Below are 12,851 nucleotides of genomic sequence, written 5' to 3'. Positions count from 1 at the left end.
ACGGGCCCAGCCGCTCCGTGGCATGTGGGATCCTCCCAGACCAGGGCTCGAACCTGTGTCCCTTCATTGGCAGGCGGATTCTCAACCACTGCGTCACCAGGGAAGCCCCTACGACATCTTTGTTTTGAATTCTGCTTTTGCAAACGGTGCAGTGAGTCTAACGATGTTTCACAGATGATTAAAGATTTTGCAGGGCCTCCTGTTCACTGGACAGTGAGCTGCTGTCCAGGCCTAGACAGAACCCTGACCAGAAGGCACAGACCAGGCTTTGAGTCCGTAACATGGCATGAGGCTGCTTTTACATGTAATCCCCCAGTATGAGTTGTTGTTGTTTTAAACTGCTTCTAGTTGCCTTACTACCTGCCATTTATTAGTGCCTAACTATATGCCGGGCACTTTGCACAGCTTAATACTCCCAGGTGGCTCACAGGCGGGCACCCGGTGGAGGAGGTAGCACCGCCCTGCTCCTGCCACCGAGCACACGCGGCCTGGATTACAGCTCGGGTCTGCCATCCAGGCCTGTTCTTTTTGTTTCATTGCCTGGTGCCAACCATGGAACTGACTCTCTTAAAAGATAATTCTGCAGACTTTGAGTAAGGCAGTTGGGTTTGTTTTCATAGTCTGATGCCAGTACCAGTGGGTATGCTACCAATTCCTTGCACTAATTTCTTTTTTTTTTTTTTTTGGGCTGTGCCACATGGCTCGTGGGATCTTAGTTCCTTGACCAGGAATTGAACCAGGGGCCTCGGCAGTGAAGGCGCAGAGTCCTAACTACTGGACCGCCAGGGAAGTCCCCCTTGCACTAATTTCTACAAAGCAAGCTGACTATAACAGCTAACATTTACTGGAGTATAGTGTATGTCAGACACCAATAGGCTCTTTTTAATAATTTTCTCATTCAATCTTTAAAAACATCTGTGGACTAGAAACTATTATCCACATTTTACAATTGAGAACACTGAGTCTCAAAGAAGTAAAGTTGCCCAAGGATGAAAAGTTTATTTCCTCAAATGCTTCTTTAATTGAGTATGAATGACATTTCCTTCAAATAATGATCAAGAATATTGGTGACTCAGAAACCATGTCATTTCAGAAACTGAAAGACTTTATTACAGAAATTTTATTTTTGCCTTAGTCAGCAGCTGACATAAAACCACCTTGACTTTTAAAGGCAGCTTTGTTCTTTCCCCAGCCTTTTCTCCGGACCATGAATTCACTCGGAGCCAACAAGTGCCTCAAAGAAAAATCACCGAATTGTGAAGAAAACAGGCATATTTCCCTTCAGAAAATTCAGAGCTGCAGTGTTTAGTAATTAAAGTGTTTTCTCCGCAACTAGCCTCGGATGGAGTGAGGCCACTGTAGTGGCTCGGGAAGTGGCAGGTGCCCTCCTCCCACGTCTCCTCCATCCCAGAACACCTGCTGCTAAGCAGGAGGCCAGAGGTTTGGACCCGATGCCCCATATGAGGACACTATGAAGTGCTCACTCCTTCACATCTGGCCCAGGAAGGAAAAATCTGAATGCGGCAGTGACAAAGTAAGTGCTTAAAGACCACTTACTCCAAATCTATGCTGTGCAGCAACCCAAGAAGAAAGGCACAGTACTTGTCCATCTCAAGGCTGTGTGCCCCACAGCACTCAGCAGTTACCCTCAGGTGTAACTACTCTTCGCGGCAGCCTCTTCCCTGTCTCCTGGTTAAGCACAATGACGCCAAGGTGCTATCATCCTCTCTTTAAGAATTTCAAACAACGATACAGGTCTCGTTTAATTGCTCTTTTTGCATTTAGGTGAGACTGTTTCCCATACCAGTTTTACATGTTCTAGTATAGCTTCAAAAACTATGAACACACTGAAATTAAAACATGAAATAGTAGGAATCAAAAATAACACAAGGGCCAAAGACCGTGATGTGAGGCGTCCGCAGTGTGGCTTAGATGCACATCACCCCACCTCACCCTTCCCAGAGGCAAGCTCAGGCAGCCGCTGCAAGGCCTCTCCAAGGTTATGCTGGCCATCAGCGTCCAACGGTCGAGCCTGAAACAGCAACCTAAACCAAGACCAAGCACTGGGTTGTTCTATCCAAAGGAAGCCCAAGTGTCTTCTGCAATAGATTTTCCGTGCAAGCCAGCCCTGGATCCTGGGCCAGCGGCGCTGTGCTGGGGATGTGATGTGGCTCCCCCAGCAGCAGTGGTATCTGGAGGTCAATACTGAAAGCTGCGCTTGGTCTGGATGTCATCAAGAATCTGCTGTAGCTCCTCATCTTCAAACCGCCCCTCCAGGCTACAAGAAGGAAAACAAAAAAAGTGAGTGTCGCAGCAACAGTGCTCCCCGCCCTCCTCTTTCGTGCGTGCTAATTTTCGAGCACCACTGGCCCACCTCTCCGCTTACCCCTAAACGCTGACACCTTTACATTTCAACTCTTACTTCTTTCCTTTAAAAAACATTATGAAGTATTTCAAACATATAAAAGGTATAGAAAATAAGCTCATTTTAAAAGTTATCCCCACCTGATTCCCTTTTTTTTTGCCACACTGTGTGGCCTGCAAGATCTTAGTTCCCCGACCAGGGATTGAACCCAGACCCCCTGCAGTAGAAGATCGGAGTCCTAACCACTGGACCGCCAGGGAATTCCCTCTCCCCTTGATTCTTTAATAAATATGACAGACACAAATCGATGGCTCTGTGTGTGCTCCCCTATTCCAATTCCTTTTCTTCCTTCCCCAGAAGTAACCATTATCCTAAATTTGGTATTCATCATCCCTACATGTACTTTTATATTAATATTTATTATAGTATATGTAAATGTATCTATAAGCAATATGCAGTACTGGTTTTAAACTAGAGTCTGCCTGCCGATGCAGGGGACACGGGTTTGTGCCCCGGTCTGGGAAGATCCCACATGCCGCGCAGTGGCTGGGCCCGTGAGCCATGGCCACTGAGCCTGCGCGTCCGGAGCCTGTGCTGCGCAACGGGAGAGGCAACAGCGACAGGCCCGCGTACCGAAAAAAAAAAAAAAAAAAAAAAAAAAGAAATGGCATCGTATTGTATATATCCTTCTGCAATTTTTTCACTCAAAATTCAATTTGGGATTTGTTGACATTATTCCACGTTGTCCTAGTTCACTAGTTTTTTCACTGCTATATAATAAACATTATATGATCATACAATGATTTATTTCTCCAGTCTTGACTGTTGTCCAGTTTTTGCTATCACTAACAATGCAGCAATAAACATTGGAATACATGTCTTCTTTTAAACTACATATGCGTTGCTTTTAGGACACGTACCCAGGAATGTATTTTGGGGTCATGGGGTATATTCATCTTTAGCTTTACTGGATGTAGCCAAACTGCTCTCCAAAGTGACCATACTAATTTGCACTCCTATCATCAGTATACCAGAGTTTCAGCTGTTTCACATTTTTGCCAACAATTGGTGTGCTATAAAACCATCAATCTCATTACAAAGGCACCCATCCAACGTTGGTGATATCTATCTAGATTTTAAATGCACACAGCTTTTAGACACAGTAATTCTACTTGTAAGAATTTATCCAATACACACAGAGCTTTTCACAACCAGTCCTAACCTTGGGATCAGAGCCTTGGACTCCTCAGCAGTCTCTGGACAAAGGTTGGCTAAACAGGCCAACTCAAACTTATGAAGCTTCTTCTGGAGCAGCAAGCTGATCACAGGGAAGAAAATCAAGACAAACAAAATCAAACAATGATGAGTAGGAAAAAGGGCATCAAATGTAGCTAGCAAGGAAGAGGAAAAATAAAGCACTTGCAATCTTCCCATCATGGTTAGGTTTGCTGCAAAACCCCACTTTCAAATCACTTCCTGTTCCTCTTCCTGGAGAACAGGAAGCTACAACGAAATCAGGCAGAGACAGCGAAAGCGAGGCGAGCACACCAACGCAGAGAATGCTTGCGATGATAACTTCTGAGAAACTGCTATGTACCTCGAGGACTATACAAGCTTTCCCCCGAGAATTTATTCTGTTGCTCTTTGCTCTTCCTACCACTGTTCTTTGCTTCCTTTGTTATTAATTTTATGTCAAACACATGATGTCAGATGTCCCCCATCTACCAGGCATCTTGACTTGAAGAAAATTCTCTTTTAAATGTATCTAAGGGCTTCCCTGGTGGCGCAGTGGTTGAGAGTCCGCCTGCCGATGCAGGGGACACGGGTTCATGCCCCGGTCCGGGAAGATTCCACATGCTGTGGAGCGGCTGGGCCCGTGAGCCATGGCCGCTGAGCCTGCGCGTCCGGAGCCTGTGCTACGCAAGGGGAGAGGCCGCAACAGTGAGAGGTCCGCGTACCGCAAAAAAAAAAAAAAAAAAAAAAAAAAAGTATCTAAAAAATAAACAAATACAAGCATATCTTACTTTGTACAAATCTATGTATAAACTGCATCTTATTTTAAATGTACTTCTAGTTCAAACTGTAAAAAAGAACATCATCAATACAAATCATATCCTGGATTCTCACACATCGACTTCTTAAAACAGAGGCCGTCCATGGTAAATCTGGTTTCAGAGAGGACCTTAATTATCTGTTCAGCAATAAACATTTCCTGTCCTTACCACTTGACTACAAGCCTATTAGTTATTGTTCAAAATTGAGAAAATAAAGACAGAAAAATGAAAGTCACTACCTAAACAAAATCAATGTTACCATATTAGTATGCCATTCCAAACATCTTTCTATGTTTTAGAATACAAACTCACTCATTCTGTTTTGTAACTTTTCGTCACCTAATAAAGCTATTTCCATTTTGTAAAGAAAATACTGTAAACTTAGTTACACAGGCAGAGGTTCATAATGTAGTGTATGTATTATATGGAGGGATCTGTTGTAAAATGAACACATGTTCATTTATAAAAAATACCAAAAAACCCCCTACAAAACCCCAACATGGGAAAATAACCTGAAATTCTACCCAGAAATAACCAGTGTCAACATTTTCGTGGAGAGTCCACCCACCCTTTCCATAATTAAAAACAAATAAACAAACAAAACAAAACAAAACCCCAAAAGGAATTATAACAAATGTTATTCTGTAACTGGCCTTTTTTCACTCAACAATACAGAAGCTGTTTTCCATATTAGTGCACACATAACTTTACCTTGAACATGGCATTGCACTGAAAGGTTGTGCCATAAATTTATATATCAAATTTCCTGCTGTTGAACATTTCTGTTGTTTCCAATTATTCATCATTCTAGACATCATTGTAAATGTATACTTCTTTGTGCACTTGATTGATTACTTTGTGCTTTAAAGATAAATTCCTGGAAGCAGAATTATTCAGTCAAAGGATACGATATAACTGGATGGCTTCTTTCTGAGAGACAGTGCCCTAAAAGGGCTTTACAAATATACACTACACTGCCACCAGCAATAAAAGATGGTGCCTGTTTCCCCTACTTCTTACACTAGGTTTCCCATTCTTTTTTTTTTTTGGCTGCGTCAGGTCTTCGTTGCAGCACGCAGGATCTTCATGGCAGTGTCTTTCGTTGTGGCACGTGGGCTCTTCATTGCAGCATGTGGGCTTCTCTCTAGCTGTGGCATGCTGGTTTTTCTCTCTCTAGTTGTGGCACGCAGGCTCCAGGGTGCACGGGCTCTGTAGTTTGTAGCACGCAGGCTTCTCTCTAGTTGAGGCAAATGGGCTCAGTAGTTGCGGCGTGCGGGCTCAGTAGTTGTGCCGCGCAGGCTTAGCCGCCCCGTGGCATGTGGGATCTTAGTTCCCCGACCAGGGGTCGAACCCGCGTCCCCTGCATTGGAAGGCGGATTCTTTAACACTGGACCACCAGGGAAGTCCCAGGTTTCCCATTCTTTTTAAACCTACTTAGCTATTTTAGCATTTCTTTGATTTCCTAGAAGATGAACATTATTTCATTTGAATTAGATAGTCATTTGAAGTTCTGACATAAATCAAGTCATTAGAGACTAATAAATCCTTTTTTTTTTTTTTTTTTTTTTTTGCAGTATGTGGGCCTCTCACTGTCGTGGCCTCTCCCGTTGCGGAGCACAGGCTCCGGACACGCAGGCTCAGCGGCCATGGCTCACGGGCCCAGCCGCTCCTCGGCATGTGGGATCCTCCCGGACCGGGGCACGAACCTGTGTCCCCTGCATCGGCAGGCGTACTCTCAACCACTGCGCCACCAGGGAAGCCCTTAAATCTATTTTTATTAATTAATTAATTTATTTTTGTTGTGTTGGGTTTTCGTTTCTGTGCAAGGGCTTTCTCTAGTTGTGGCAAGCGGGGGCCACTCTTCGTTGTGGTGCTCCGGCCTCTCACTATCGCGGCCTCTCTTGTTGCAGAGCACAGGCTACAGACGCGCAGGCTCAGTAGTTGTGGCTCACGGGCCTAGTTGCTCCATGGCATGTGGGATCATCCCAGACCAGGGCTCGAACCCGTGTCCCCTGCATTAGCAGGCAGATTCTCAACCACTGCGCCACCAGGGAAGCCCCTAAATCCATTTTTATAAACTGGGTGTCATCTCTTAATTATTTGTTAGAGCTCTTAACATTAAGGATATCAATCCTCTTCCCAGTTTATTCATACTTAGATTTTACTTATGGCACTTTATTTAAAGATATTTATGTAAATTCATTTACTTACTCAACTAAGAATTATTTAGTGCCTACAATGATGAATACAATCAAGTCCTCGCCCTTGCAAAGCTTACAGCCAGCTATAGTCCATCAAGTTTCCCCTCATTTAAAGTCCTGCTAAGTACAGCCAAAACTGTATATTCACTCAAGTTATCACATAGCACTTTTATGCATCATAGTTTACATTTAAATCCTTAATTCCTTCAGTAATTATTTTGGTATAAGGTATACAGAGTTACAACTTCATTTAAAAATATTTTCCCAGTAACTTACAGTACCATCTTTGCCATACACTGGACTCATATAAAACATAATAGATTTGGATTTGTATCTGTTCCTGAATTTTCTATTCTGCCCCAATCATCTATCTATTCTCAGGCCAAAGTGTCACTATTTTCATTACTGTCACTTTTTTAATGTATTTTAACAGCTTGTAGGGCAAACTCCCCTTCCTTTTTCTTTTTAAAAGTTTTTCTGGGGCTTCCCTGGTGGCGCAGTGGTTAAGAATCCGCCTGTCAATGTAGGGGACATGGGTTCAAGCCCTGGTCCGGGAGGATCCCACATGCCACGGAGCAACTACGCCTGTGAGCCATAACTATTGAGCCCGTGTTCCACAACTACTGAGCCTGCGTGCCTAGAGCCCAAGAGCCACAACTACTGAGCCCAAGCGCCTAGAGCCCACACGTGGCAACAAGAGAAGCCACCGCAATGAGAAGCCTGTGCACCGCAACGAAGGGTAGCCCTTGCTCGCCACGACTAGATAAAGCCTGCGCACAGCAACAAAGAGCCAACACAGTCAAAAATAAATAAATAAATAAATATATTTATTAAAAAAAAAAAGTTTTTCTGACCATTCTTACAAATTTTAGATCTTTGGGTGGGGCGTTCATTAATTAACTTAGTATTATTTATTTTTCACAGCAGAGGATATATTTTTCTTGGCGCCACTTAGGGAGCCTGTGCTGCTCACTGGTAGGATTCAGGTGATTGGTGCCTTGCCTCAGCCACTGTATGTTTATTTATAATGATCTATTACCACCTCATCTTAATTGAATTATACGGCAAATTATGCTTTATCAGTGGAATAACAGTAACAGCCACAAAACAAATTACAGATGTTCAAGATGGTATAACAATGAATGCACTGTCATCCAAAATCCTACTTACAAAGTTCCGAGCGTATTTGAGAATATATATCAATTACCTTGAGGATTTAGGATGGCACTAAATGTATACATTAATTTGAGGAGAAATGACATTTTTACAGTATTAAGACCTCTTATTCGTGAACGTTTAAGTCCACCTTCATTTATTCAAGTCATCTTTTTGGTTCAACACTTTGCAGTTTTGTACGTAATCTTTTCCCCATGCATACACCCACACTTTTCAGAACAGGCTATACTTCATATACAGCTTTATCACTTCATTTTCTGCACACCTAAATTATGTGAACATCCTTCAATTTCATTTTCTATCATAATTTTCAATGACAATATAGTAGTCCAGGGCTCCCCTGGTGGCGCAGTGGTTGAGAGTCCGCCTGCCGGTGCAGGGGACACGGGTTCGTGCCCCGGTCCGGGAAGATCCCACATGCCGCGGAGCGGCTGGGCCCGTGAGCCATGGCCGCTGAGCCTGCGCGTCCGGAGCCTGTGCTCCGCAACGTGAGAGGCCACAACAGTGAGAGGCCCGCGTACCGAAAAGAACAAACAAACAAACAAACAAAAAATATATAGTAGTCCATCAAATGGATTTACCACAATTTATTTAATTACTGTTGAATATTTAGTTTTTTTTGAAACTGTGACTATTATTAATAGCTCTCTGAAGAATATTTGCATATATACATCTTTTTGTCCACTTGCTTTTCCTTAGGACAGTACTTCTCAAACATTTCACCAGAGTAGAGCAAACAAGTACCCACAACCAACTCGGGGGCATTGGCACAAATGACTTTCTGCAACTGCAAGGATTTAAGTCTCATGATTTATTTCAATAATTCAGGGACTTCCCTGGTGGTCCAATGGTTAAGACTCCGAGCTCCCAGTGCAGAGGGCACGGGTTCCATCGATCCCTGGACGGGAAACTAATATCTCGCATGCCGCGTGGTGCAGCCAAAATAAATAATAATAAAAATAAATACAACTAAAGTATTAGAAAAAAGAGATCATATATATCATTTGTTTTACTTCACAATACACTGGTATCTGTTTGCTTTAATGCAGAAATGTTTTAAACCATACCACCAAGTAACACTGATGACACCCAGTTTATAAAAATGGACTTCTCTAGTGGCTCAAATTATATCAGAACATCAAATGATTATCTAGTTCACGTGAGATAATGTTCATCTTCGAAGAAATCAAAGAAATGCTAAAACAGCTCTTGTTTTCCCTGGGGCCTCCTATATACCCCAGCACCTCACTGTTTCCCAGAGCACATCCAACCAATTTGAGAAGCAATGCCTTAGGAAAAAACGCTAAAAGCCGGTCACCTTTTGAATGGTCAAGCAAAGATCCAGAAAGAATGCTCCTGATTTATATTTATTAACATAGCAAGATCTCTAGGACACATCAGGGAAATAATAAATAAATAAACCCACTTTATTAAAAAAAAGAAAAAAAGCAAAATAAAACAATGCTGTGTGTTTATGGTGTGTATGCCAATGTATGGAACAAGCTCTGCAGGGCTAACAACAGACTTCTGACAGTAGTCACTCTGCAGGGAGGTAACTGGGATTTGGGGTACAGCAAAAGGTGGCCAAGGAGGGTTTTGACCATACAAGCTATTTCAAAATTTTGACGAAGACATTATTTTACTTACATTAATCGTACAGATGATGCCCACGGGGTGGCGGGGAGGAGCGGGGGAGGTGGCAACAGCATTCTACGTGCAGATGTCTAATAGTCTGGATTAATAAAACTTTCTTTCAGCACTCACCTACGTACACTGGCAATGGTCTCTCTGTTTTTGAAACGACTGAAACGGGCTGTGTAGTTTAAAGTTTTCATGAAGACCTCAGAAAGTTCCTGTTCATCCTCTGCACTCTCATTTTGTTGCTTTCGATGCTCCAGAAGCATATGAACTTCTGAATTTAGAAGTGTCTCAGCTGTTTCAAACTCTATTTGTGAGAAGCATAAATGTCAGCTGAAAATATTCCTCCAAAAGTCAGCTTCTAAACGTTCCTTTTGCCTTTGAGACTATCAGCAAGTCTCTGTCCCTGCAGAAATCCAGAGGCTTCAATATCCCACAACTGTACAGTATTTTTCAGGTTTTTTTTTTTTGCCATGCCGCGTGGCTTGTGGGATCTTAGTTCCCCGACCAGGGATTGAACTCGGGGCCCCCGGCAGTGAGAGCACCGAGTCCTAGCCACTGGACTGCCAGGGAATTCTAACTGTACAGCATTTAAAAAACAAATAAACAAACAAAAACCTAAATAAAAAGTACCTAGACAAAACCTAAATATGAAAAACTGGTTTACTTTATCATGAAATTAAGAAAACCATCTCCCTCTTAGTTATTACACCATAAAAAAGAAAACAAACATATATTTCCATTATGCCCAAAACTTCCATGAAGCTATCCTATGGAAGGGAGTATTACACCTTGAGTCTATAAAATACAATACTAGAAGCAACCTATATGTCTATCAACAGATAAATAGTATTATGGTACAACCATTAAGTACTACCTAGCCCTTTGAAAGAATAGAACAGTTCTACACAATATATCATCAAATTTTTAAAAAGCTGTATGATTTCTATAGCATAATTCTATTTTTGCAAAGAATAAAGTGTATAAGTATATATTTATAAATGAGCACAGTTTGGAAGCATAAGCACTAAACTATTCACGGTCGTTTCCTCTGGGTGAAAAGGTGTGGAATTTCATGTTTTACTGTGGATATAGTAATTTTTTTTAAAAGAAGGGTACTGTTAAGGCTTCCCCCACTTATTTTGTGTTTTCCAGTACCTGTAAGATATGATACTTTAAAATCTTAAGCTTTCTACTTATTTTGGGTTTTTAAATTACAAATTAAGCACATCACATTGCAAAGAGGAAGTTCTCTGATAGCAAAATGTGCTTTACTCCCAGCCATCTGACAAAGATTCTCTCCCTGACCAAACTCCAGGCTCTTTCCTGTCGCCCTCTTCTCCCCAAGGACTCAACTTTGGTCCACAGAAACTCGACGAGGGCTTCCCTGGTGGCTCAGTGGTTAAGAATCCGACTGCCAATGCAGGGGACACGGGTTCGATCCCTGGTCTGGGAAGATCCCACATGCCGCGGAGTAACTAAGCCCGTGTGCCACAGCTCTTGAGCCCACGTGCCACAACTACTGAAGCCCGCGCGCCTAGAGCCCGTGCTCCGCAACAAGAGAAGCCAACGCAATGAGAAGCCCGCGCACCGCAACGAAGAGCAGCCCCCGCTCGCCACAGCTAGAGAAAGCCCACATGCAGCCAAAAATAAATAAAAAATAAAATAAATGTATTTAAAACACTAACAAGATTTCTAATAGCTCCAGGCCGCATCCCTGGGATGACTCTAGCCCTTTACAGTGGCTGTTTATGAAAACTGAAGGCTGCCAAAATAACTGTTCCAGCCAACACTTGAAGACAGGGCCCCTGTGTCCCAGCCCAGAGCGAGGGGTGTGGGAGGGTAGGAGTTAAACGCCAGTTAACAAATCCAAAGGGGTTTCAAATGGACCAACCAACCCCCCGCTTCCCGCTTTTCGTAATTTTTCACTTCCCCGACCCTGAGGCCCCGCTCACTCCGTTCCTTATTCCTTCATTCTCCCTTTAATATGCCCAGTCACCTCTACAGATCGAAGTTTAGATGAGTCCACGCTTGACTCTCTGTCCCACTGCAATAGTATATTACTGATTAAAATCTGTCCTTTCCCCTTTAGTGCCAGCTTTATCTTTGACACATCCCTCCAGCACTTCACAGCTTATCGGATAAAACAAACTACTTAAACAGGAGCAAGAGGCCGCCCAGGGGCAGTGTGGAGTTGGGCGCCGACGGCTCCAGGGCTGCAGGCGTGGATTCCGGCTGGCCCGCTCCCGCGGCACCTTGCCCTGCCGGCCCGCATCCCCCTCCTCCCTGCCCTTCGCCGCTCCTGCCCAGGCCTGCGGCGACCACGCAGGACCACGGGGGCAGTCCGGCAGCCCCAGGCCGCACCTTTGGGAAAGATGAGCTGTGAGGCGTCCTCCTCTACGTCGCCAGCCCGCGGATCACTGCCACCGGCCGCCATCGTCTTGCCGCGCACCGCAGCCCACACCGCCGGAAGCGGAAGCGCTGAGCCGCGACCAGGAAGGGGCGTGGTCTTGGTGATGGGGCGGGGCTCCATTGGGGATGGGCGGGTCGTGGTGGTGGGCGGGGTCTCGGTGGGTGGGCGGGACCCCGACGGGGCGGGCGGGGCCGAGGGACTTGCAGCGTCCTTGCGCTTCCCTTAAGGAAGCGGAGACCGGCCAGAGCCGCGAGAGGTCAAGGGGGTTCCCGGAGGGCCGAGGGGCATCTTGCGCTGGTCGCTTCCGGAGAAACCGTCCTTCTCTTCTCCAGTACGCCCTTCGCCGCGCGTCGTGGAGACTGGTCACTTGACCTTTCTGAGCCTCAGCTAACTCACCGGTGAAGTGTGGATGACGATACCTGCTTCCCAGGGCGTAGGGAAGGATTAGATGAGATACAGTAACGCGCTGACCGACCCAAGGAACTGTCGTTGATGGGAAGCTGGGTAGGTGACTCCGAAAACATACAGTGTAATTTCTTGCAATGCCTTAAGCATTTAAAATGTTTGATTTGTAGTGGGATTTTTCCAATAATTCTCAACATGTGGATAGTGATATTGAGAGGCCTGTTGGAACATTTGGATGATACTTAGAAAAGTAAGCAGGGGCTTTCCTGGTGGCGCAGTGGTTAAGAATCCGCCTGACAATGCAGGGGACACGGGTTCAATCCCTGGAATCTCTGGTCCGGGAAGATCCCACATGCCGCGGAGCAACTAAGCCCGTGCGCCACAACTACTGAGCCTGCGCTCTAGAGGCCATGAGCCACAACTACTGAGCCCGCGTGCCTAGAGCCCATGCTCCGCAAGAAGAGAAGCCACCGCAGCGAGAAGCCCCGCACACCCTCAACGAAGAGTAGACCCTGCTCGCTGCAACTAGAGAAAGTCCGCCGGCAGCAACGAAGACCCAATGCAGCCATAAATAAATAAATAAATAAATAAACTTTAAA

The 12,851-nt window shown here is 44.6% G+C and overlaps 1 protein-coding gene across 2 annotated transcripts; it reads right to left on the bottom strand.

The window, feature by feature from the left end:
* Positions 1 to 1,040: 1,040 nt before the first annotated feature.
* Positions 1,041 to 11,877, bottom strand: POLR2D (RNA polymerase II subunit D). 2 transcript variants are annotated; one of them, XM_082841250.1, is made up of 4 exons: positions 11,799 to 11,877; positions 9,561 to 9,741; positions 3,588 to 3,683; positions 1,043 to 2,278 (listed from the first exon to the last, which is right to left on the bottom strand). In XM_082841250.1, the coding sequence occupies exons 1-4, from the start codon at positions 11,869 to 11,871 to the stop codon at positions 2,200 to 2,202; spliced, it is 429 nt and encodes a 142-aa protein (XP_082697376.1). In that variant the 5' UTR covers positions 11,872 to 11,877; the 3' UTR covers positions 1,043 to 2,199. The 2 variants fall into 2 exon arrangements, with proteins under 2 accessions (XP_082697377.1, XP_082697376.1); XM_082841251.1 differs by lacking the exon at positions 3,588 to 3,683 and having other exon boundaries at positions 1,041 to 2,278.
* Between the last annotated feature and the right edge of the window lie 974 nt (positions 11,878 to 12,851).

Source organism: Leucopleurus acutus (assembly GCF_964270905.1).
Source record: "Leucopleurus acutus genome assembly, chromosome: 6".
Taxonomy (NCBI): Eukaryota; Metazoa; Chordata; class Mammalia; order Artiodactyla; family Delphinidae; genus Leucopleurus; species Leucopleurus acutus.
Note: the sequence above shows the minus strand (reverse complement) of the source record. Positions and strands in the feature narration are given on the sequence as shown.

Bases quoted from the DNA above. Each gene is read 5' to 3' on its own strand.
- POLR2D (XM_082841250.1), bottom strand. From the start codon at position 11,871: ATGGCGGCCGGTGGCAGTGATCCGCGGGCTGGCGACGTAGAGGAGGAC. The intron at 9,742-11,798 runs GTGCGGCCTGGG...TCTCACAAATAG, and splicing joins ACAGCTCATCTTTCCCAAAG to AGTTTGAAACAGCTGAGACA. The intron at 3,684-9,560 runs GTGAGTGCTGAA...CCCTGTGATCAG, and splicing joins ACCATTGCCAGTGTACGTAG to CTTGCTGCTCCAGAAGAAGC.